At 46.6% G+C, this 23,383-nt stretch overlaps 1 protein-coding gene across 1 annotated transcript in view; it reads left to right on the forward strand.

Moving 5' to 3' along the window:
- The window catches only part of LOC144153410 (thiol S-methyltransferase TMT1B-like), a 32,755-nt gene extending 18,289 nt beyond the window's left edge, over positions 1–14,466 (forward strand). Inside the window, exons 2-4 of the mRNA XM_077685058.1 lie at positions 11,936–12,354; positions 13,381–13,527; positions 14,452–14,466. Coding sequence (XP_077541184.1) covers positions 11,956–12,354; positions 13,381–13,527; positions 14,452–14,466 — 561 coding nt within the window. The 5' untranslated portion in view covers positions 11,936–11,955. The remainder of the gene's footprint in view (positions 1–11,935; positions 12,355–13,380; positions 13,528–14,451) is intronic.
- The last annotated feature ends 8,917 nt before the right edge of the window (positions 14,467–23,383 follow it).

A 23,383-nucleotide genomic window follows, 5' to 3' on the forward strand; every position in this document is an offset into this window, starting at 1 on the left:
CAAATCTTAGTACATTGACCACAAAGAATTCGAAGAATCGGGCTGTACCTTTACATGCGAAAAAATATTTTATTCCAGTGAAAAAGAAAGGTACTTTCTATACCTTCGTGCATAAAAAATTCAGCCTCGCTCGTAACGTAAGCTTCTACATTGATTTTTTTTTTGCAGCGTGCGCCTTTACTACTTTTTGGTAGTCTGCACGTTTTCGGCTTGGACCACATAATATTGACAAATACTGTCCGAAAGTACTTGACCGGCCCAGCTAAAACCGTGATTGACCGCATCGGTCTTGCTGAGATGGATAGGATGGTGCGATCAAGATCCTCGAAAACCATTTCGGCCGCAGAGACTTGTTTATCGCTGATCACGTCGCAGTCGTCCTTGCCATAATACCGGTGAAGACCTCTGCGGACGTCGGGAGGCTGCGCGGTTTGTATGACGAGATCGCCTTCGCCGAAACGCATGGGAGGGACTAAGCGCGGTGCCCGACCGGTATGCGGTCAGCATCCACCGCCTTCTGCTGACGACGTTGCCACACGACATCGCTCTCCTTTAACGGCAACATACGGAGTCGGCAGCAGATGAAGTGGCCGGTGAAGCCAAGGAAGTCCAGGAAATCTTGGCGTCTCTGCGGAATCAGATTGAAATTAGGGAGGAAGGGCACATGAACAACACCAGCACTCAGGTTCGCTGGCACCCAACCCCCCTGCCGAATCAATACGAGGAGTATTTTCCACAGTCAGAAGCAGCGCTACATGCGCAGTTGTCGTCTCCTCCTTATCGGAATTGCTGCCTCTTTTGTGGACGGCGAGGCAATCGAATCGGGAAACACGCAACTATGCAGCACCAGACGTGAAGCGATTGCGACTGCATGCAGGCACACATTGCTTCCGGTGCGGCAAAAGAATGTATGTGGCCCGTGCGTGCAAGACTGCTCGAACCTTGTGCTTCAGCCACTGTTCGCGCCGGCACCCAACTTCGCTGTGTGACGTGGCTCCACCAGATCATGTGCACGCTACCAGGCCTGCTCAATTGTCTGGTCAAGAGGGCCCTCCCGCCATGCCTAGTCCTTCTGACTTGGCATCCTCGGTGATCACAGCCTCAACGATTATCACGCGGAGCACTCCAGTCTACCTACCGACGCCGCTCTTGGGCGAGAGGACCTAGGGTCAGGTGCTGCTGAGGGTGCTGTTAGACACGGGCAGCCAGCAAACATTTGTGGGCCGGGACGTATCGCGTGCTCTGGGCTGCTCTGTTAATGGTGTTGAGAAGCTCAAGCTCGCTACCTTCGGCAAGATCCGCCCCACAACAGGTGAGAAGGTTAATGGCGTGTCAGTTATGGTGGCCAGACAGAACAACGAGACGGAGTTTGCCATCGACACCCTGGAGGTGCCACGCATCTGGGTCGTAACGATATGAAACGAAACGTTTCATGGCCAGCGTGGTCTTCTCGCCACTGACACTTCGCTCGCGTCGGCTTACATGAACGACCACATAAGCTTCCTAAGTGGATCAGATTTTTAAAGGTTTTCCCGAGCACATTTTGGCGGTTGTTGCGCATGACGTGCTCAAACATCAAAGAAGGGTCTACGTGAGCGGGACTGTGTAAATGAACAGCAAAAACAAATGTATGCAGTCATTCCACACAAGCATAGGTTATCGCAACGGTTTGAAAAGGTTGGAGCCATAACTAACGTTAATGTTGCGTTTTCCATGCTTTCAAGCTTGCCTACTTACGAAAAAGGAGCTACTGTGAAAACATTAAACTTCCTTGTGAAGACAAGCACGGGGTTAGGTTTGTAGACTGCGCAATTCGCGTATTGTACCTCATCCCATAAAACTGCAGGAGATATACGTGGGGCAACCAGAAGAGAGAGAGAGAGAGAGAGAGAGAGAAGTCTTTATTGTGGGCTCGACAGGGCATCTCTGCTATTGGCAATGCTTGCTGCGCCAGATGAGCGTGGTTACAATGCAGTGAAGTGAATGTGAGATTGGGAAGCCAACAATTAGAGGGAAACCAAAAGTAAACAAAAATGGCACGCAATGAAATGCAAATAAACTCGAACAAAAGTTAAGTAACAAATAGAGCTAAAGAAGCCCAATAAGCACAGGACGCCTAACAATAAGGATTCAAAGAGTACATGATGACGCAAACGCGTTCATAAACAGCCATGCGTACAATGCAAGAATTACAAAGTTTTCTCCAGTACAGAATCCCGCCAAAACGCATAAAAATGTTTGTCCCTAAAGATGAGTCATTGTTGTTGGCCCAGGGTCCAAGAAAGTGACACAACTGAAGCCTTGCTGCACGTCGTTCATGAGACAGACAGCTAGCCGCTGTTACTCGCGTAGCGGCAAACCGCAGGAATATGCACTACAAGTACTGGGTAGCCTCGCGCACAGCGCACGTGGAGCACCGTAATGAATCCTCCCACCTATTCTGAACTTGAAGCTTCCGGTGTAAGCCACGTTTAGACACAAACGATGCAGTACACCTTCAGACGCTTTGGCTAGGTCGGGTGGAACAGGGGATTTAGAAAGAGGGTCAATTCCATGCAGAGGTGGATATCCGCTGCGAGGGTGCGGCCACTTCAACATTTTCTCACACCAACCAATTCGAAAGACAAGGGCACAACCATCATCGGCAGAGAAAGGAAGCTGTGTCGTGTTACGTAGAGAGTGGCCAGTACTGGCACTGCATGAGATGTAGTATTCCCTTCTATTCCACAATGACCACGCAGCTATTCAAGCAATATGTGATGGCCCGCGCAGACTACCGCTGTGTGGATTTCGCTGATTTTGAACACAAGCTGACTGTAGTGGTTGTACAGTCTTCTTAGAGCTTGAAAACCACCCCGTGAGTCTAAGATCACCCATCATCCGGCATGGTGTGCACCATTGAAATGAAGGGCAGCCCTTACAGCCGCTAGCTCAGTAGTGGTGGATGAAGTTTTGTGGCTCAGTTTTTTTTCTGATTGTGCACTGGACTGACGGAATCCCCACGCCAATGGCATATGATTCCGCGGTGACGGAGCCGTCCGCAGAAACATGCGTGTGGTCTGCGTACGCGGTAAATATATGTTCAAGTGTGAAAAACTTCAGTGCATGTGTGGGCATGGACGACCTTTTGCTTATTCAGGAAATTTTTGTTATATATTCTATGGTGCGGGAATCGACGGTGGCAATGCTGGCTTGACAGGTCGCTGAACATTTGCTAGAAGCACGTCTCTTACATGCAAATGCAGTAATGTTAGCCAGATGATACGCATGATCGCATGGTAGCCAGATGATACCGAGCATTTTCATACAGCGAAGGAGCCCTTTCCCGCAATAGAGAACTGGCGAACCATGCTGGCTACATTTGGTGCGATGCCGAATCCCTTCCTGCTTTCTGCAACCTGACACCATCATCTCAGAGTCTCCCAGAAGAGGTTTCCAGATGCCGCTGCCATAATGCAAGATTCCTTCTATGTCGACGACCTGATCATCGGCATGGACAACGACGTCCGAGCTCATCAGATGTATTCAGAAGAAAGGGCGCTGATGGTCACAGCCGTGATAGAGTTCCGCAAGTGGGCTGGCAAGATCTATTCGCTTTGAGACTAGATAGCAGACAAGAGTGCATTTCAGGGGGGAAATGGCGACGCAACAACAATGACAGTTCTTGGTATGTGCTAAAAACACTTTGACGACAAGCTTCTCCTGATCAAAGAAAACCAGCCGTGTTTATGAACACCAAGCCAACGACCAAGCGAACCCTCCTACAGGCCTTCTCAAGGATGTACGATCTATTAGGCTTCTTGGAACCATTTTCTGCCCGGGCAAAGATTATAATTCAAGATTTATGGAGGCTGCGGCAGCCATGGGACAGTTCTTTACCACGTGAGCAACTTACCGCTTGGTACGCATGGTGCTCCGAACCAACTGAGCTACACAACGTGTCAAACAAGAAACAAAACGTGTCAAATAAGCAAGGTCACCTGGAGCAGTGCACCAACATGCACGTCTTTGTGGACGCTAGCCCCCGAGCAGATGGCCCAGCTGTCAACGTCCACCGACTCTTCATGCATGTTGACCCGTTTAAAGCAAATCTTGTGATCGTCAACGGTAGTGAGGCCACTATCAATTCGACGACAGTGCCTAGTCTCAAGCTCCTTGCCTGTCTCATCGCAGCATGCCTTTATGACAACCAAAGCGTGTTTATGGCCACCCAAAGCGCTGACTTTGGGTGGCCAAAGCCACGTGAGTTCTTCTGGTCGAACCTACAAATCGATGTGCACGGGATATCCGGGAAACCGGCCGTTCGCCAACCTGCGTCCGTAATCGCATCGAGGAGACCCAGTGCCTGACGAAGGCATACATACGGGCGCAGTGGAGCAGCAAGCACAATGCTGCACACCTCATTACGCTCCGGATAACCGGCGCAGACCCAACAACCTATGAGCTTTGGTTGCAACGACCATCTTGGATACCTCATTAAGAAAACCGGTGGCCATCGAACCAGCCCCAGGGAGTCGCTGACTTTGTCGACCCGTCACCAGTCTTAGTTTCGTCTGGCCCGGGGGAGCCTTCACCCCCGGAACCGCTATTCCAAATTGCGGATTTCAGCCGCTAATTCCGGCTACTTACAGTAACGGCCTGGATTCAGTGTTCCATAAATGACGCTTCACTGCAGCGGCTGTCGATGACCAGGCCACTGACTGCCCAGGAAGTGCAATAGGCTGAACTATACTGGATCCTCCAGGTACAGCAGTAAGCATTCGCCAATACCTAGAAGCTCTTTCAAATTGCCAGCTTGGTGTAGGAACTTGCCGTCTGCTTTCTCTGCACCTTTGACTCCAGACGCCTGAACAGCAGGGATGCACGATCGCGATTCGTGCCCTTTCCTTTCGATTTCCGACATCCAATCGTTCAGCCCTGAAAGCACGATTTAACTGGGCTGCTTATTTTGCGAACACAACAGTGCCGCCTGTTGCACATTTTAACAGAAGCCATGCTCACAGAGATCCACCAGCGGTGTTGGGTCATTAAGGGCCACCAGACTGTGAAGAAAGCCATCCGGCAGAGCTTGCGTCGTCGAAAACGCAAGCTGAGACCTGAAACTGCTCCGATGGCACCATTACCACGTGACTGCATGTAGTAAACAAGCCAATGCTCCGTTGTGGGCGTGACTTCTGTGGTCCTCTGTTCTTCTGTACCGACGACGTTTTCCAAGTCAAAGCATACGTCGACGCATTCTCTTGAGGCTTCACACGGGCTCTCACTCTGGAACGACAGTGTCAATTTCTTGCTGGCCGCAAGACGCTTCATTCCTCGCCGCGGAATAGCTGCACTGCGTGCTCTGACAATGCTCTCGCTTTTACACACTGTGCAAGGTTATTCCGCTCTCTCACCAATGCCACCCTCTATGATTTCTGCCGCGTGCAGCGCATTGTTTGGAAACTCAACAAATAGAAGTCGCCATAGTGATGGTGATGGTTGAAAGTTTTAGCGCAAGGCCAAGCGGGGTAAAGATCCCGAAACCAGGGTTATGAATGCAGGATGAAGTTGTAAAAATAAAATTGTTCAAAAAGAACGAAAATAGAATCAGTGACCAAATGAGGATGGCTGGTGCAGAATGCCAGACTGTGATTATGGGGTGGATCAAATTAGGGCTAAAAATTTGATTGGTGCTAAATATTTAAAAACGTGTTCGAATGAAAACATGGGATCGTCAGACAGAAAAAAAACGCTGGGTGTAGTAGAGTGTGTAGTCAGCATAGTTGTGGGAAGTGTTCGTCGTGTTGTGTCAAATGGCTTTTATTGAATGAGTGAGCAGGTGCGAATTGGTTGCATGTGTGTGCCCTATCCGTAGCCTAGTAAAGGCAACTTCTGTGTATCTGTTGCGTGAATTCGTTGAGGAGACCACTGCACCCAAGAAAGTACTCCAGCCTCCAGTTTATCATCTTCTTGAGAACCTTGTACGGGCAGCTGGTCACGGCAATGGGTTCATAGCTTGCGGGAGACGGACTCCTTCCCCTCTTTCAGGAGAGGCAGTATAATGGCCTCCCACCAAGACTCTGTAATGTGACCCAAAAAGCTACATTGTGAGCGTGAACTATGCATATGAAAGGTTTACCAATATGAGCGGACAATATCCTTTTTATGCTTCGTTGCCGTCTCTACATTGTGCGGGTTCATAATCTTGTCATCTGATCTTCCTTCTCCACGGGTGATCATCATCTCTGCTGCTGGAACGGTTGCTGTTCTTTTGAGGCCGTGCCCGGCGCTCGCAAATAAAGCGCACCTCTAACGTGCTCGTCGACTCTCTCAAGTGGAGGAGGGTGCCTTTGATCCCGCCGTCTACCTCTCGCGGTCCCACCACTGGAGCTCCGATCAGGTCGACGGTTGCTGCTGCCCACCAGCTCCATGCAGCACGAGAGCGGCCACTCGAACAGCAACGCTGTGGCCCCGGTCCAGCCTGCCATTAAAATCACCAGCTGTCAGGGCGATCCTCCGTTTTAGATGCGACGCATCTCATTCAGTCGCCTTGTCCCTCCATACGGCGTTGTTGTCCGTCCGAACCCCTCCCCCTACACTATAAAAAAAATAATAGTTAGGGGCGCCCGGTTTCGATCAAACGACCCTGTGGGCGGAACGCGAGGTACATGGTGCTCTTCCCACTGCGCCACAAAACCGAGACAGAATCAAATGCTACGAACGCGCCTTATATCCTTGACTCATTCAAACTACGTCAAGAAGCTACTGATTTAACACATGATGGGGCAAGGATTAACACTTGCAATAAAGGAAAAGAAGCTCCCACTTGCAGCAACAATGATGGAGTAAAGGTCGTTGCGACAGTGAAGCCCCAAGCGTACCACTTAGAGAGATTGACCAAGATTGGCCAATAAAACATAATAATAATCATAAAACATAATAATCATACGCGTTCCCGACACGTTTCACGCGATTTCAGAATCAATCCAACGGAAACACCAAGTGAACCCCACGATGCGTCGCATTTACACAGGGTTCCCCTCGCGGGGAGGTGGGCGCAATTTTTCACTGCCCTTCGGAGACGATGTTAAAGATTTGCTCGGTCAATTCGAGCGATGGGACGATACATTATATCGGAAGAATAGAAAGTTTTAGAGTAACGTACGCAACCCTACGCAAACAGTTAGCGAACGCTATTTCTTTGCGTCGTTCTCACTGCGCATGCGCCGTACGTTAAGCCGCTTCTGAGTTTAGCGGACGGACGCTATTTCAGCGAAATAGCTGCGTAAATGAGGTCGCTTGCGTTTCCAACATGGCGGCAAGTAGCCCGGCAAGCATCCACGATTCCGCTTTTCTGTCGACAGTAATTTTCTCCCGATGAACCAAGTTCTTTGCCCCTGTGTTTTTAAATACGTCAAGTGCTTAGCACGTCACCTTCGCGCAGCTCTGTATCGTCGTGACATCGCTGACTGTCCAAACGAAGCGTTGTAGCCAGCCCAGCGACCGAATCGGTGTATGAGTGTGTGTGTTGTGGGCGCGTTCGCGATGAGATGCGACGTTGTGCTTCTGCGGTGGACAGTGCTTCCCATGCTCTGGATTATCTTTCTCGAACGGCGTACGACTCAACCTCGCAACGGTATGTACAGTGTGCGTGGCTAAAAGCTTTCTTGGCTTCCGCGCCAGAGTTAAGTGACTGGCTGTTGGACCCCGCAAACCGCGCGCGAAGTGAGTGCCGAATTTGCGACGGGAAGGAGGAGGCAACCGATCGCCGGTCAATCGCGGTTCGGGCTAGAAACGCATGTCGTGACGTTGTGTTCGTTCGAAACGCAACTCTGGATTGTTTTGAAGTTAAATAAAATGTATGCGTCAAACCCGGGCACTCGGTTCAGGGCGTTCTGTGAGATTGCACGAAAGAAGTTCCGCGGGACTTCAACGCTTTCTTTATGGAAGGTACTCAGGTAAGAGAATATTCATGTCGTGCTGTCGTCGTGTTGCATTCAACACTAACGGGAAAGCGTTTGTTTGCACTTTTTTGAATAGTCGTAAAATGTTCCAGCACTCCGGCACTCCGCTAGCAGATCAGCCGGCGAGTCATTTCGCAAAACATTCGAGAGATGGCGCCGTATGCATTAGCGTGTCGCTAAGCAAAACTGATGAGACGCGCTACTAAAACTCCCCTCGCGGTGTTTTCGTAGCGGGACGCAAAAATTTAGCGTTCAGCGTACGCAAAGGCAACAAACGCTGTACTAAAACTCTCTAATGTCTCGTTTTCCCGGACGGAAGTGGCGAAGACCTGGTTTCTGAAAAATTAGGGAGACATCCCTGATTGAACCTCTTTTTGGAAGAGCTGCGCAAAATTTTCGGCACGTCGTGGACTCGGTCGGATGCAGCCAAAAAGAAACTCGCTGCCAGCGTGCAGGCCCCGTACGAAACCTACTCTTCGTACATCGAAGATGTCATCGTGCTTTGCCGCCGAGCTGATGGACATGTCGGAAACCGAAAAAGTACATCAAGTCGTGAAAGGAATCTCCTCTTTCGCATTTAACGCTCTCGCGGTACCGAACCATACGATGATTGCTGGCGTACGCATGGTCGGTCAGCGCCTGAACCACCTGCAGTCCAATCGCATTCAACAAGACTGCTTGCCTACCGGCTCCTTGTCGGATTCAGAGCTCCGTACTTTGATTCGGACTATCAGCCGTGAGCAGCTAGAGCAGCGTGACACAACTTGCCTCCAGAACGCCCACGTCCAAACCCATGGCCTCCGCGACTTGATAAAGCAGGAGCTGGCGTGCATGACCGCCGTTCAACAGCCCGGTCGTCCTGCTCGGCTACACATCCAATCCTACTATCAAGCTGTTGCGAGAGCAACCTTACCCATGGAGCCAATCGGTCCTCCTACTGATCACGGCCACTTGACCGCTATTTCTGCACCTGTGCCTTCGCCGCCTTCCTTTCCAGCATGGGGAGCAACCCGGCCAGCGAGTGGCTGGCCAGTGTGCTACTATTGTGGCATACGGGGACACTTGAAGTAAACTCCAAATCGACTTTGATCAGCGGAACCTCCAAAATATATCTTGAAATCCTGAGCACCAAACTCTTCGCCCACTTTTACGACGGCAGGCATGACGCTTATGATAGTGGAAATGTAAACAACCATGTAATTGATACTTCTGCCAATCCGGCAATTTCATCAGATCTTAGTGGCATCATCGGCTAACAGGACAAGCCGTCTTTGGGAATAAACTAGGCTTTCCTTGGTTTTGGAGAGCTCAGCAACAATATTCTGCGCCCATTTTACTTATTTGGCACAAAGTTGGCACTGGCATCATTTTGTTTCATTGGAGTCGTGCCTTAATGATGGCGTAAGTTTCGGATATGGCTGGCAACCGTCTCTGCTTTTGCTGAGCATACGACTACACACGGCGCGTAGAAAGAATCTCACTGCGCAGTCGCGGCGCCTGCTCAAATTGCATATGTTTCCTTTTTCGTTTGCCGTGGTACCATTGTCCTCCCTTCTACGATATAGTTGCCGCTGCACTGTACTCCTGATTCTGGTGACCGATCGTACTTGTCTGCCTGAGTTGAAGTTTCCTCTTTGAACCTATGACATACTTCCGCGGTCGTTTGATGAGTACGGCTGGTAGTGAAATTCTGGCAGCCACGACAAATAATAAAACGAGCGTGATAACGCTACCGCGTTAAAATTCTGCGCTCACAGCGGCTTCTGTCTGGTTCAGGGCAACCAAAAACACACAACTAACGTGATATTCTGATAAACACTAGTCGCATCTGCCCCTGTCTTCACTGCGGGCCAGAAACGGGCCGGTGAAGGGGTACACGATTGCGGAGCACTGCTCAGGAACACTTTTATATATATTCGCACGAAACAGTATCAAATACCACAGGCGGCCGATTCCAGCTTCACTAGCGAACCACATCAAGAGGGCGTAAGGGTGGAACAGTTTTTTTCTTGCATGCGCACTAGTTTGTTCGGAGCTCCCAGCTCATCCTGACCTCCAGGTCCCGAATGACGGCTGTATACACTTGGAGAGACCTGTATATAGCTGGCTAGGTATTAAGAGCTGTGGTTGAAAAATCCCGTTTCATATACTCTTTCAAGAACGACCATCCAAACTAAGCGACATGCAAGATCTAAAGAAAATACAATATTCATTTGCTTCAACTTTTCCATTGACCATATATAATTTGCTAAATTTATTGGGAAGTACTGGACTTTTCTTCTAGAGGGCAAACATAAGGCTGTCCCTTTCCCTACCGAAAAAGCACATGTATTCAGAGCCGACGAGAAGTACGTGAAAATTACAACTTCACTGTAAAGTGCGCTTTCATGAAAAGGGAATCAAAACTGGCATGATAAAAGTATCGTCTTGGCGGATAATTATACTTATATGTTTTGCTATTGTTTAGAACAAAAAATAGTAAAAGCCGTTTTCTGTTGTCGTGCTCCCCCTGTACATGGTCATGCATTGACAGCGGACGACAATTTGTTAATGTTGAACCCTTCATTGAGAACTGGAGAACGTATGTCACGCCGGCGTTGAAGCATAAGACGAGACTGCGGAGTCAAACAGGTTTGTTACCAACCTACCTATTGCTGATTCCAGGAGAGCACGAGCCCTCCGGTGGGTGAGCGCGCTCGTTTGCCTACGCACGTCGCTGCCACTTACACTCTGGCTTGGGGCTACAACTGCATCATGAATTATGGGCTAAAATCACTTAAATTTATTTGAAAATAGCCACGTAAGATTGACACCATGTTCGCTTTTGCGGTGCGTCAATCCAACGAGTAAATCATACATTGTTAAGGTTATGCGCGAGAGCGGCGCCCGAAAAAGACAGTAACGACGAAGACGTTCCGGCTTGAACGAACGTGGTCACGTTTTAAAAGGATTGGGATTTCTATAATGGTATAAATTCTGCAATGATTCTGATAATCATTACCGCGCACAGTGATCTCTTTCAAGCAAGAGCCAAATATTCTGACCAGAAATCTTTTCTGCTCAATACCGTGCTCGCCAAAACGTTTCGCCTATGTTAGCCTGTTATGTATAAAAGTATCACCTATCACAGCCGTACAACCTGTATGTATAACCTGTCACAAATATTACCGTATTTACTCGCAGAATGATCGCACTCCCGTAGTGATCGCACCCCTCAAGTTCGTCACCAAAATACGACTTTTTTTTATTTCCGCCGCAATGATCACACCCTGAACTTGCCGCAGCCATGTGTCGTATGTGTGCAAACTCTAGACGACGATGGTCGTGCTTACGTTAGTTTCCTCCTCTTTCAAAGCGGACATGGCTACGTTATTGCCGCGGACTTGATGATATTAGCGATATCGGCAAGCGTGAGTTCATTATTGGTGCGGAAGAAACTCTCACTAAATGCACATAATGTACTCACAAAACATATAAAAATACGCGCTAGGCTTACTGCGTCGGCAGCCGTGTCTTGATGGCCCACAGTGTGACAGCAGCAGCCACTTATTCGTCGACCTGTTCTCACCTCACAGCAAACTCGTTCCGGCGCGTTCGGTAATTTCGGCGAGTTTCGTAATGAAAACACTGCATTTTGCATCACTCGGTGGTCATTCGGTGGTCAGTGGCGTTATTATTATGTTTATTGTGTTCATGAGACTTATCGTAAACATTCTGACCTGCAACTCGCATTTTCTGCGCTGAAGCGTTTCCCTGAATACTTTACCTCGCATAATGATCGCACCCCTAACTTTGCATCATATTTTTGGACAAAAAAAAAGTGCGATCATTACTTGAGTAAATACGGTAGGTTACTTTTCATTGCTTAACTGCTCGCACGTAACTATGAATCACGACATCCAATTAATGTTTGTGCAGCCACATCAAGTTTTGGCACCCACACCCACTTTTGCTGCGTTTAGCTTCACCATTTCTTGCTATTTTAATTTCAGTGTGCGAGAAGGCAACCAGAATGATTTCTTCTTACCGGCCAAAACTGATGCCCGTAGTCACGCCCATCCTGGGCTGGTTGTGGATGCTCTCATATTGGTACTTCGGCCTCGTGTTCCTGTTGCCACTGTTGGCCTCTCACAAGCTGCGAGAAAAGTATTTCGTCTTCTTCTACAAGTTCGTCGACCTCATATGGGCGGATTCTTTTGGAAAGACTCGCCGGGCGGCACTCAGTGTCCTCAATGAACTCGAGTCACACGACCCGGAGCTGAAGATACAGGGTGCATTGCGAGTACTAGAGGTTGGTGCTGGAACTGGAGCCAACTTGAAATACATCAAGCGTCCTTTGAAGTACACAAACGTTGATCCCAACCGGGAATTTCAACCTTTGTTTCAAGAGGAACTAAGAAAAAATCCCAAGGTGAGAGCGCAGATTTGGGCATTCTTAATTAGTTCAATTGTTATACATTGGCGCGAAGTGTTTGTTCCTTGTGAAATGAACAAAGCGTTTCTATCTATTTTTTTCTTTCGTTTAAAGTGGCTAGTCGCTGTAAAGAAATAGCATTCACAAATTCGTCGAATACATCTATTCGTACACTTACCTTTGACAGCGTGCTGTCAGCCGGTGATGCATTGCTTTTGCATGGACGTTGAATTATGTTCAATATATTTTAACCGTTCAAACACTCGACTGGGGAGTTCGAATTACACCCAACTGTGCCTCCAAACGTCCCCACAATGCCTGAAAATCCTGTATCTGCAGCGTGATTTTTTTGGCGAAGCCGTAATACGAATCACCATTTCTTGGCCATCACAGCTTTGTTGCCTGACCAACAATTTGGTAGCCTTCTCTGTGCAGGACACGTTCAGTGTGAGCGTTTTTCACGCCATCTCGGCTAGTTTCTTTAACAAAAATGATAGTTCCCAAACAATGCTTACGGTGAAGGAAAGATGTCCTTCCAGGTGGACACCATGTGCAAGGTGAGCTCTTACGATAGCAATGCATGCGTCTCCCGAAGAGTAAAAGGCTACTGATTTGTTTCCTACTGATTTGTTGCCTATTCTTTTCTCTATATTTGCTGTATTTACCAATTACTTGTTATAACATATACCTCAACCTTAGTCTGTATTTAATTTGAAATTGTATCCTCTTTTGCTTTTTTTGTTTTTGACGTTCACTGTTTGTACTTTTGCTCATGTAGCCCCTCTATGTAATACCCTCTGACGAGGGCCTTTAGGGGTATTATAAATACATAAATAAATAAAAAAAATAAGTATCAATTCATACTTGGGGTGAAAGAAGGTGATTCACTGCCAGGACGCAGACATGTGGGGTCGTGAGATCGAAGCGCGCTGGTGCAAACAATAATTCCCGCACAGCGCCTTACGTTAGCGCTGACGATAGCACTAAATGAAGGATATTTTTAAACGATTCTTGTTTTTCCAGATTGAGCTCGAGCGCTGGGTTCAATGCTACGGAGAAGATATGGGCGAGCTCGAAGGGAAGTTCGACGTGGTTTTGCTTATCTACATATTTTGTAGTGTACAGGACCCGCTAAAAGTGATTAGGGAGTCGAAGAGACTACTGGTCAAGGTATGCTCTTTTTATTACCAATTTATTCTTACTTTTACTGAATTAGGTATCCTAATTATTGGACCACATGTGGAACTAGGAGTTAAAATATTGACCGTGTATCAAAAACGTAGAACTAATAATTTAACGTAGAACTGGTGTTCTCGAAAACATAAAAACTGATTTTATTTTTAAATTTATTGCAGAGTTTACGATTTATTTATCGGGCTTGCTATCTTTAAATACGTCAGACAGTATAATTCATTAAACTCGCAATGAAAACTGTTTCTTCCACCAACCCGCTGGCATATTCTTCTGGGACTTGATTCCTATTCTCTTCGCCCATCTTTGTTGTAGAGGTAATCAAGAAACGAATAATTTTTTCTACGCTTCTGCGTACCGATAACGAACTATTGCTTTTTCTTAGATTAACTGACAACCCATTGTAATCGCAGATTGTTCGCCGTATAGACGATATTCATGCAGGCTTCATGCGGTGCATGAAATTTCAGCGACATTCTTTCTCCGCATTTGCTATCCACTTACGAAGTGCTGTTACAAACAAGGTGTCCTAGAAGCGTTCAGCTTACGGTCCCCATTTTTTCCAATATCAATGAACAGCCGAAATCATGCACAGACAATGGGACCCATAGGCTATGCCCACATGTGACTGCGGTATGCAACTTTGCGCACCAATTACCTTACAACCTAATTGTAACTTCCTGTAGTATATAGTGGCAGATTTACGCGATCCGTGTTTCCAGGTTTCATTCCCCGACCAACCTATTACGCTTCGCATTACGCTGGGCCTAACCTTGTTTGGAACCCTTTGGTTTTAAATCGTCAAATAAATTAGCTTTTTACCGCCGTCTATGTGATAACACTTTCCATTGTTTATATTTCCACTCATGCGGCAGACGCGCTGACTCTGATTATTCCTTTCAGAACATCTCGTCCTGATGAGACCAATGCAAGGATTAATATAACTTTTAATATGTCAGTTTCTGATAATTCTGACTGCGTCACTTAGACAACGTATAAACAGTTCTCGCCTTCAACACGTCACAAATTATTCCTAATTTTAGGACAATACCTAAGGTTTTAGAAGTGCAAAACGACAAATATATTATAGATAGAAAGAGAATTTCCCTGTGGTGAGGAGGTGATAAACCGAAAATATCTTTTTCCATATTACCTACTTTACCGGGGATAACTTACTGGTAAAAAGTAATAAACTCTTTTCCATTGATATTTTCCTACTAATAGTACACCTCTGCTTTTGTTTCTTTTAGGGTGGTCGCCTCATTTATTTGGAGGTTGTGGCTTATCCCCAAGGAACCTGGCAAAGGTTTCTGCAAGATGTAGTTACACCAATCTGGAAATTTTTAGCGTGCAATTTCCACGTCAATAGAGAGTGCCACCAAGACCTCATAGAAGCCGCCCGATTTGCGAATGTGACGGCAAACTACGTGTTCATCGACATGCCTGTCACGATGGATTGCCATGCATATGGGCAGGCCGTTGCATAGAGCGGCTGGACATTGTGCTCTTCAACCGTTCGCAAACGCCTCCAGGGACCACAGTGTGAACGAGAGAGAGTTGCTCTACTTAAAAGTAACAGGCTCATGTTTCATTTCACGTGCTCCATGCTACACAACACCACATCACTTAGAACTGGCTTGTACACGGCAAAAGCAATATTCAAGTGCGGATTTCACGTGCTCAAAGTGCTTTTCAATTAAGGGTTGCGTTGTACTGGTAAGCTGGGCAAGCTTCAATTACTTTAGATACTACATGTGCCGCTAAATATCTATCAAATGACGACTTCGACCATTCGCTTCAACCCAGAAAAAAAACACAGTGGCAGGAAATCAAACATGCGACCTAAATAATTGTAGAACGCTGTTTTTGCTACTAAGCAAATTGGAGGTGTAGGAAAAGCAACACGCATGTCTTGAGTGTCCTGCGTAGTACGGGGTATGGGGTACGCACGGGGTGGTATACCCTGCGTGGTACGGGGTCTAATCCGTACCACGCAGGACACAAACAGAAGCAGTGATGTTCCGTGCGGGGAACTTTCTGTTTTTCGGAGTCTTTTTAGCTGTAATTTTGGTGAAAAGAGAAAAATGGAATATATTATAGATGCAGGGAATTCTTAGAGTCGTGCAGCAAAAAGGAAAAATAATGTCAGCAAACCAGGCTTCGCGTCTTTTGTTGCTTTTTCTTTTAAAATTTCGTAACACTCATACGGATCTATGATCAAATATGGACAGGCATGCTTGTGCAACCCGTAAGCATCTCAGACTCTTCAAATCCACATTATAAACCAAGAGGGAGCATAAAGAAAAGAATACTCATTTAGAAAGATATAGTACTGCGTGAAGCAGCTGCTGCTGAAGGCCTGAAACCTGTTCGCATGTACTACTGCGCACTGTAAAACAAGTATTTCGGGTGCACCTTGGTCATCGTGCTTTTAGTCCCGGCGTGCCTTCGCAATCCTGGTGCATAGCTAAGTATCCTAAATTACCCAGCAATGTCTCGTTCCTCTTCATATCGCCAGTTTGAACTTAAAACTAGGGTGCAAAGTATGCATGATGCTTACTACAAAACATCAAATGCATAGTAAAATGCAGCTAAGCCGAAGAAGTAGTAGATTTAACGCTAACATTTGATTCTCTGCAGGGCATCTCGGTGCGGAAAAAACTGGACAAGTTGACACGGGTAGCGCTAGCTACCGCAAAACCGAATAGGACTCCTTGTAAACAACTATCAGTCACGAAACGAGAATACATGTTAAATTGCAGGGAATGTTTGAGAAACCTGCGGAGACAAATGCTACAAAATAGGGAATCTCTGAACGTGCTAATGGGACGTTTCCTTGCCCGGACGGAACATCACTGAACAGGAGATAAAGGTTGCAAGCTCAAACAAGTTTTCAACGGATTCCTTTTACCTAATCATATGCTGGTGCTCTTTGCCCTCATTCGCCTTCCGTTATTAAAACATAATAATGATCATTATCACTTTCGTAAAAAAGTGTCCTGAACACAGGTTTCAGACGTATTGTCCAACACCGGCCACCAGGGGTCGAACTCTGTAAACTCGTGTTCCAAATTTTCTAAAACTTTTGAAACGCCGCGGCATGTGCGCAAAGAATGCATGTATTCATTAGTTCAGAAGTCCTGGAAGCTGACAGAAGACTGAGAAAACCCAGAGCTCCCTTCGGACTTAGGCCTAAACAACGCGTCGAAGCATCGCGCTCGCTGCCGGATATAACGTTTCTCTAGGTTGCATCAATGTGAAAATCTCAAACGTTGCGCTGCAATAGGCGCCAAATTTAATGAAAGGTATAAATTTCTTCCTTAAATAGTTTAGTTGTGTTTGACTGTGTACACGTTTAGCAAGCACTTAAAAAACAAAGTGCATTAGTCGCTTCTATGAATTGATCTGATGGTTCAGAGGCAACCATCATAACCAGTCTGTAGCATGTCTCGCTGGTGTGTCGTAATATACGCTTTGTTATTTGTAATCGTATCTGAGAAACTAAGGAAACTTCGAGAGGCGGACGTGTTTCGATTAGAATGTAACCTACATCAGAATTTCGAAAAGATCACAAGGCTTACCAAAACCTGCAATTTCATCTTCTATGAAAATCGTCCTCAGGGAGCGTATCCTCAACAAACGCATGTGAAGTACTAAGGGAGAGCAAAGGGTTAACCATTTATTGAGGAGTCGAAAGTAGGCAGGGTAGTACAACGCGGTAATGAACCCCAATGTGACTTCAGAATGTTTTTCTCCTTTCTCAATATACCAGTATCCAGCGGTTGACTAAGGTCTGAAAATGTTCTTTAGGCCAGGACAGAGACAAAGTGTAGTTTTCTTAGGTTTAGTACCTACTGCCGCAGGAAATTCTTCAGTATTGGTGAAAGGGGCTCTTAGCCATGAGTGAGTTTCTCCTCAGGTGCTGTAGTGATACAAACGCTGAAAAAGCAAGAAATACAAAATCACTTACTACTGCAGCGCTGGAGTCTAACCTGAAGGCTACGAATGCGGTAAAAAACGATTCGCGGTTCGGGAACAACGTGGAGTGTGCGGTTACTGATGGTTCATTGTGTGAGTGATGACTTGAACCATACGCATAAGTGGGCGGCTAGATGTCCAACTGTCATGCCTGTGCAGGTTAACGCGATTCCCTTAGACACAACACATGACGTGGGATGACCTTCACCCTAGCAAAAACATGCCAGGAACAGGTCTTCAAATGTAATTTTTTTAGGAAAGTGAAAACCTTGTTTAGAGGGGAAATGTTGCTCTTGTTGCCAGTAAGTTTTGCATGATTGCCCTGGGTCTGTTATTAGGAGAGTTGAGCTGAAATGTCAGCAGTTCACACAACACTCCTTCTTGGCCAGAACAAAGAACCCAGGGGTTTGTGCATGTAGTTTAACACGCAGTGACAAAGATTCTACCAGGTGTGGACTTGAAATTTTGTTTTCTGTGCTTCAGAAACTCTCGGGGATAAGCGAACGTGTTGCCTCTTAAAATCTGAGTAGTTGTGTTTGCATGATTAGCCAATGTTGGCCCCTGGTAAATCTTCGGTGAATGTCACTTAGGAAAGTTGGTTGATTTCTGGGAGATTTTACACCGATTATACCTGGCGCGAATATACGATAAGGCTAAAGACGAAGTCATCAAACCCAAGTAATGGCGTTGACTCTCCCACCATTTGCAAAAACTGCAAGGGGGCGCGTCAGGTATATGAAATTTTATTATAGCGTGGTCTGGCGCCACTTGGCATGCCACTCTGGCGCCACTCTGGCGCGTACTTGGCATGCCATATAAAGACTACACATTCTTGACAAGTTGAAAACCTGCAAAGCCGACGGCAAACATGCAAGGTCACCCCATCGCTCCGTACATGTGGCATAAACAGAAACTGCAAATAAAGAATTTGTAGCTTCAAGAGCTTGCGCACTTGCCTTCTGTGTTTGTGTGTTCTTTTTCTACAAATTGGGAGTAGATCAAACACATTTATTTCATCAAGTTTCTGCTTGTTGTTTATTGCACGGTTCCAACAATTTGGCGTTACTAATCCTATTTAGCTGTTTTTCTCCTGCGCTGGCCGTATGCAGCTTCCATGCCCCTTAGGGGTCCACAAAAATCACATTACTGCACTGTCAAACACCTACGACGCCAACAACAAGCAGCAAACGCCCGCTTCCAACTTCAATCTCGAGCAGTGATCCATACAATGTGGAACTCCAGTGGTGTGTTGGTAGGCTCTTGGCCAACACTAATACCACTGATACCACTAATTCCCCTTATACCAACCCGCGGGCCTCCACTGTGGGGTTCCCCCTTCCCCTTTGTGGGGCCCCAATGATAGTCATTGTTTTTTGAGCCATGCACGTGACGCCGTTGCTTCTAGCACCGCCGCTTCATGTCGCCTTCTGCACTTTGAGAGCAAAGTCTGTGAGCGCTGCACATCCCTACAAAAACTAAAAAACACGCGAATACAACGCATAGGTGGGGATCGACGTGGACCCACGCTTCGAGTGCATGCCACCGCTAATTTGTCCCTGTTGAGTTGTGAAAACAGTTCAATTCGTATGCCATTTAAACTTTGACCTGCAGAGTAGGTGCCGGCTGTATACCACTCGCTGCTTCCGGACGCTGCCAGCACTAGAATAAAAGCTAGGAGAGTGCGTGCCCCGTAGCACATGTGTGTGACAGCCCTTCAGTAGAACAGGTTCACCCCAGTCGCGCATGACAGTGATCGTGGGGAACTATCGCGTGTGCTAGTGGTCTGCTTTTCGAAGAAATTTCCCTCCCCAATACGAACAAACGAAAGCGATGGAGACGCAAGTGCAGTGGAGCAGTTAACAAATATTCGGTAAGAAAGTGTGGCTACGTTGGCCGCGTTACCAACAAGTCCTATAGAACTGTGAGCGCCGTGTCTATATTTTAAAACATGCGGTGAGGTCACTAGATACGAATAGAAGCATCGACAGATTTCATACAACAAATTTCCAAGCTTATAAAAACTTGACCAGGCAGCGATTCTCATTATATGTCTGGCGGTGCTATTACTTAGGTACTTCGAAGTACGGAGTTATACGCGGGGGCCTGCTGGATGTTGAACGTGATCGCCGATTGTGTGTATAGGTTGGTATGAAGAGCACAGATGGCAGCGCTCACTTGAACTTTCTGTCTAAGGTCATCGACTGCTTCTTAACCCTCAACCTGATATGTGGAAGACTTATTCAGGTTAATAAGCGATTACAAATGTTTCTACTGCTAAAAGAACGTCAGGGGTAGCACTTAGTGCAGTTGCTCACTTTAATGAGCCTTGAAGTAGAAGTGGTTTCCTAGTCCGGGAATCGAACTGATGACCGGATTACGGATGTACTGGATGCCACAAGCTGCTGGATGTTCAGGGGTGGCCAGTGACCACGTTCACCCACAGCTTAGGGAGGGGGTAAAGGTTGAATGGCGCTATGTGCTCACTGCAGTGAAGTGTTGGCTAGTGTGCCTGGCTTAGAGCACAAGCTGCATTGGGCGGAAAATGTAGTTGGACACTTGGGGTATTAGCGCCTGGGATCATCTCAAGCTGAAGATCATGTCACAAAGAGGAACTCCGTAACAGAATTTTTGGGCGTAACTTGATAAAAAAACCTGTTCAGTCTGGTGCGTCTTCTAACTTCATTTCTGTGTTTATCTTTGTGTATTTTATACGATAAATTAATAGACCTTACTTAACCTCATGTGTGGGTCCCTTTGTAAGACCAGTGAACACTTGCTTGCTTTCAAGTTACACCCGAGGCATGGTCATATTTACATGCACCTCCAAACCCGCTCCTATTGTTACAGGTGGGAGTAACATTATTTGTTGTTTTTGAAAGCGAAAGCTCTACTATTCTACATCTTTCAAGGTGATTCATTGGGTCGTAACGACCTTCAGCCGCATACGCGCAAGTTTCGTCTTCCTTTCTGCCATGCTGCGCCTTCTTATCGCTTCGCTCGATCAGAGGGTCGCCGCTGTGGTACCACAAAGCTCGGTGAGATTAAAACGGCTGCTTCGCGCGTTCCTTATCATCCAGCATTTGCTGCTGCGTCTCTGCGGTTGAGCGCAAGCGAACCACGTGATTAGGCGAACATTTAACGACAGATCTATGAAACCACTGGGCGGACTGAGTTCACAGGAAGGAGGGCTAGAGAAATACTATGCAAGCATTCGAAAGCGGTGCATTGCCGGCTTCTTTGTAGATGCTTGGTTTCTCAGTCTTGCCATCTATGGTACACCGGCTGGTCTGTATGCTCGTACCGCACAGCCACTCGTCCTCCATGTCTTCAGTGAAAGCGAAAGGATGAATCCAAGTATCCCGTAGATATTGTCTTTTAGGAGGCTGCGAAATCCGGAGCGAAGGAGAACTTTCGAGAAACACTGTGTGCGTGCTCTTTGCTTTCGCTTCAGATAACTAGCTTTAAAAGAGTTAAGCCTAAGCCATTTTTATCGTCTTTTTGACGAATCAAGGTAGCGTGTTCTGTTTATTGCTTGTGTTATTTTAACGGGTCGGACCCTCTATTGCGAGAGTGGTTGGTATGTTGCCACCTGTAGTTCGGAGGTAGCCGACAAGCAACCATAAACAGCAATTCTTTTGTCTATAAGAAAATGTGGGGTTTACCAAGGTGTCAATCATGGGCACCACAAAGTCCAACGAAATATATCTAATATAATATGTGCGTTTCATGTAATGCAGGTGCACAAGTTTGCACGCTATGTCTATGATTTTCTGTCAATATTTTCTCAAGACTGGGTGAATATTTAGTTCGGGTTTACTATATACACTGATAGAAAATTTGCAATACTTGTGGTTAGATGATTTTATTTGCGCGAAGATTTAAATCGTTTCTGCACAATCTTTATTAGGGGAGTTTTAATATGGTTGAGTATTAAGGCGTATTGCGCTGTTTATGCCCATGGTGGTGCATGGTCTTCACCATTCACGGAAGGCTGTGATATTTTTAGGAAAGAAGGGGGAATAATACGTAGTTTTGTCATATAAAAGCGAATTGATTGATTGATTGTGGGGTTTAACGCGCCGACGCAACGCAGGCGATGAGGCGCGCCGTAGTGGAGGGCTCCGGATTAATTTTGACCACCTGGGGATCTTTATCGTGCGCCGAAATCTCGTACACACGGGCGTTTTTGCTTTTCGCCTCCATCAAAAAAGCGGCCGCCGCGGCCGGGAATCGAACCCGCGACCTCGTGCTCAGCAGCGCAACGCCTTAGCCACTGAGCCACCGCGGCGGGTGATATAAAAGCGAAATCGGAGTGCAGCATTGAGGACCCGGTCAATTCAATTGCTGGAGTTTCGTAGGCACAAACGTGCTTTTTATTATCATCTAGAACAAGTAAGGGGTCGATGGAAGCTTCCAGATTTGAACTCATCAGAATCACTGTTTAGTTAATTTGTTCTCAGATTTTAAAAACATAATTTTAATTACCTTAGAGCTATGTTAGGCATTTTTTTCTTAGTGTTCAACACAGAACTAGGGTGTCATTAAAAGCATAAAAGGACATAAGAACAAACACGATAATAGAGCTCATGGGTATTAAAAGGCGCCACGGAACCGTAATAGACAAACATCTGATGTATACAGATATCCCCTAAAAAAGGTGGGTAATATATGAATAACGTGATTTTGCAGGTTCAATATTAAAGACCGATTTCCACCCGCCACATATGGTTCTCAAGGTTCTGTAAAATCTCATCTGAGAAACGCGCTCATGTTTTGGTGGTGCATGTGATTCAAAGCATCGCAATTGCTCCGACGTCTTTAGCGACCGCGTAACGTTGTGAGTTGAATTGGCTATGACCTGTTTTTAAATCATTGTGAACACGACGTTCGGGCCGTGGCATTTTCTTTTTTGCGGTTTTATATTTCCATATTTTTGTTGCGGTTTCCGTAAGATGGCTATAACTTGCAGCAAGGAGAGAATTCTCAACAGAACACAATATGCCCCAGCTGGGTGAAAACAGTCACTCATCAGAGATCAAGTCACTTGAATCAATTCAAAATTGTGCCACTAGATTCAGTTCCCCACAGTGACACCCACGGAACAAGAATTATTGAGGAAGTGCAACTTGCTCCGGCGGCGCGATAAAGTCACGGCGCCGGGCACGGCACCGACGCGCCCTCTTTCGCGAGGCGCCAAAGGGAAAAGGCGCGCCGGTTCAACGTCAGCCAGTGCATAGCCGGCTGCCGTCATGGGCTGACGACGCCGACGAATCCCTCGCGCGACTGAACTTTCATTGGAGTCGGTTCGCGGTGCAAGAAATCTTCGCTTCGTTGTCGTAAGAAAACATCGTTGTAACACGATTGGGCTTTGATTTTTCTAGAATGCGAAACGTACAAAACAACACGCGGGTTGAGAATCTAGGTGTGATCAGTTTCAGTGAATGATGGTTCTTATCCTCGATGCCATTAGTTCATATTCAGACTGTCCTACCTTCTCCGCCCTGCCTGTGGTACACGAAAAGTGAGCGCAAATCTGAGAACTCACCCGCGAGAGTGAACCACTCGTGGCAGAAAGGCGGCGTCGGCAGACGTAGTCTGCTCCGGGATTTCTTCTAGTGCTTCGTTTCAAGGGCGGTACGGCTTGTAACTAGGGCAGTATTTATTAATAGCTGCTGCACTTCCCGGCATTAAAATGCCCTGACCTTCTATTTATTTATTTTAGAGAAAGAGATCAGCAATTTCCACAATATATTCGATCACATTACGATTTTTGTGCTTCGCGCCCGTAGAAGAACATGTAAACTATGGCAACGCGCTTGGCGCGACATCTGTTGTTCTGCTCCGCAACCTGCATTTC

The sequence above is a fragment of the Haemaphysalis longicornis genome, unplaced genomic scaffold (assembly GCF_048455015.1).
Source record: "Haemaphysalis longicornis isolate Haplotype H1 unplaced genomic scaffold, Haemaphysalis longicornis Haplotype H1 scaffold_9, whole genome shotgun sequence".
NCBI classification, from domain to species: Eukaryota; Metazoa; Arthropoda; class Arachnida; order Ixodida; family Ixodidae; genus Haemaphysalis; species Haemaphysalis longicornis.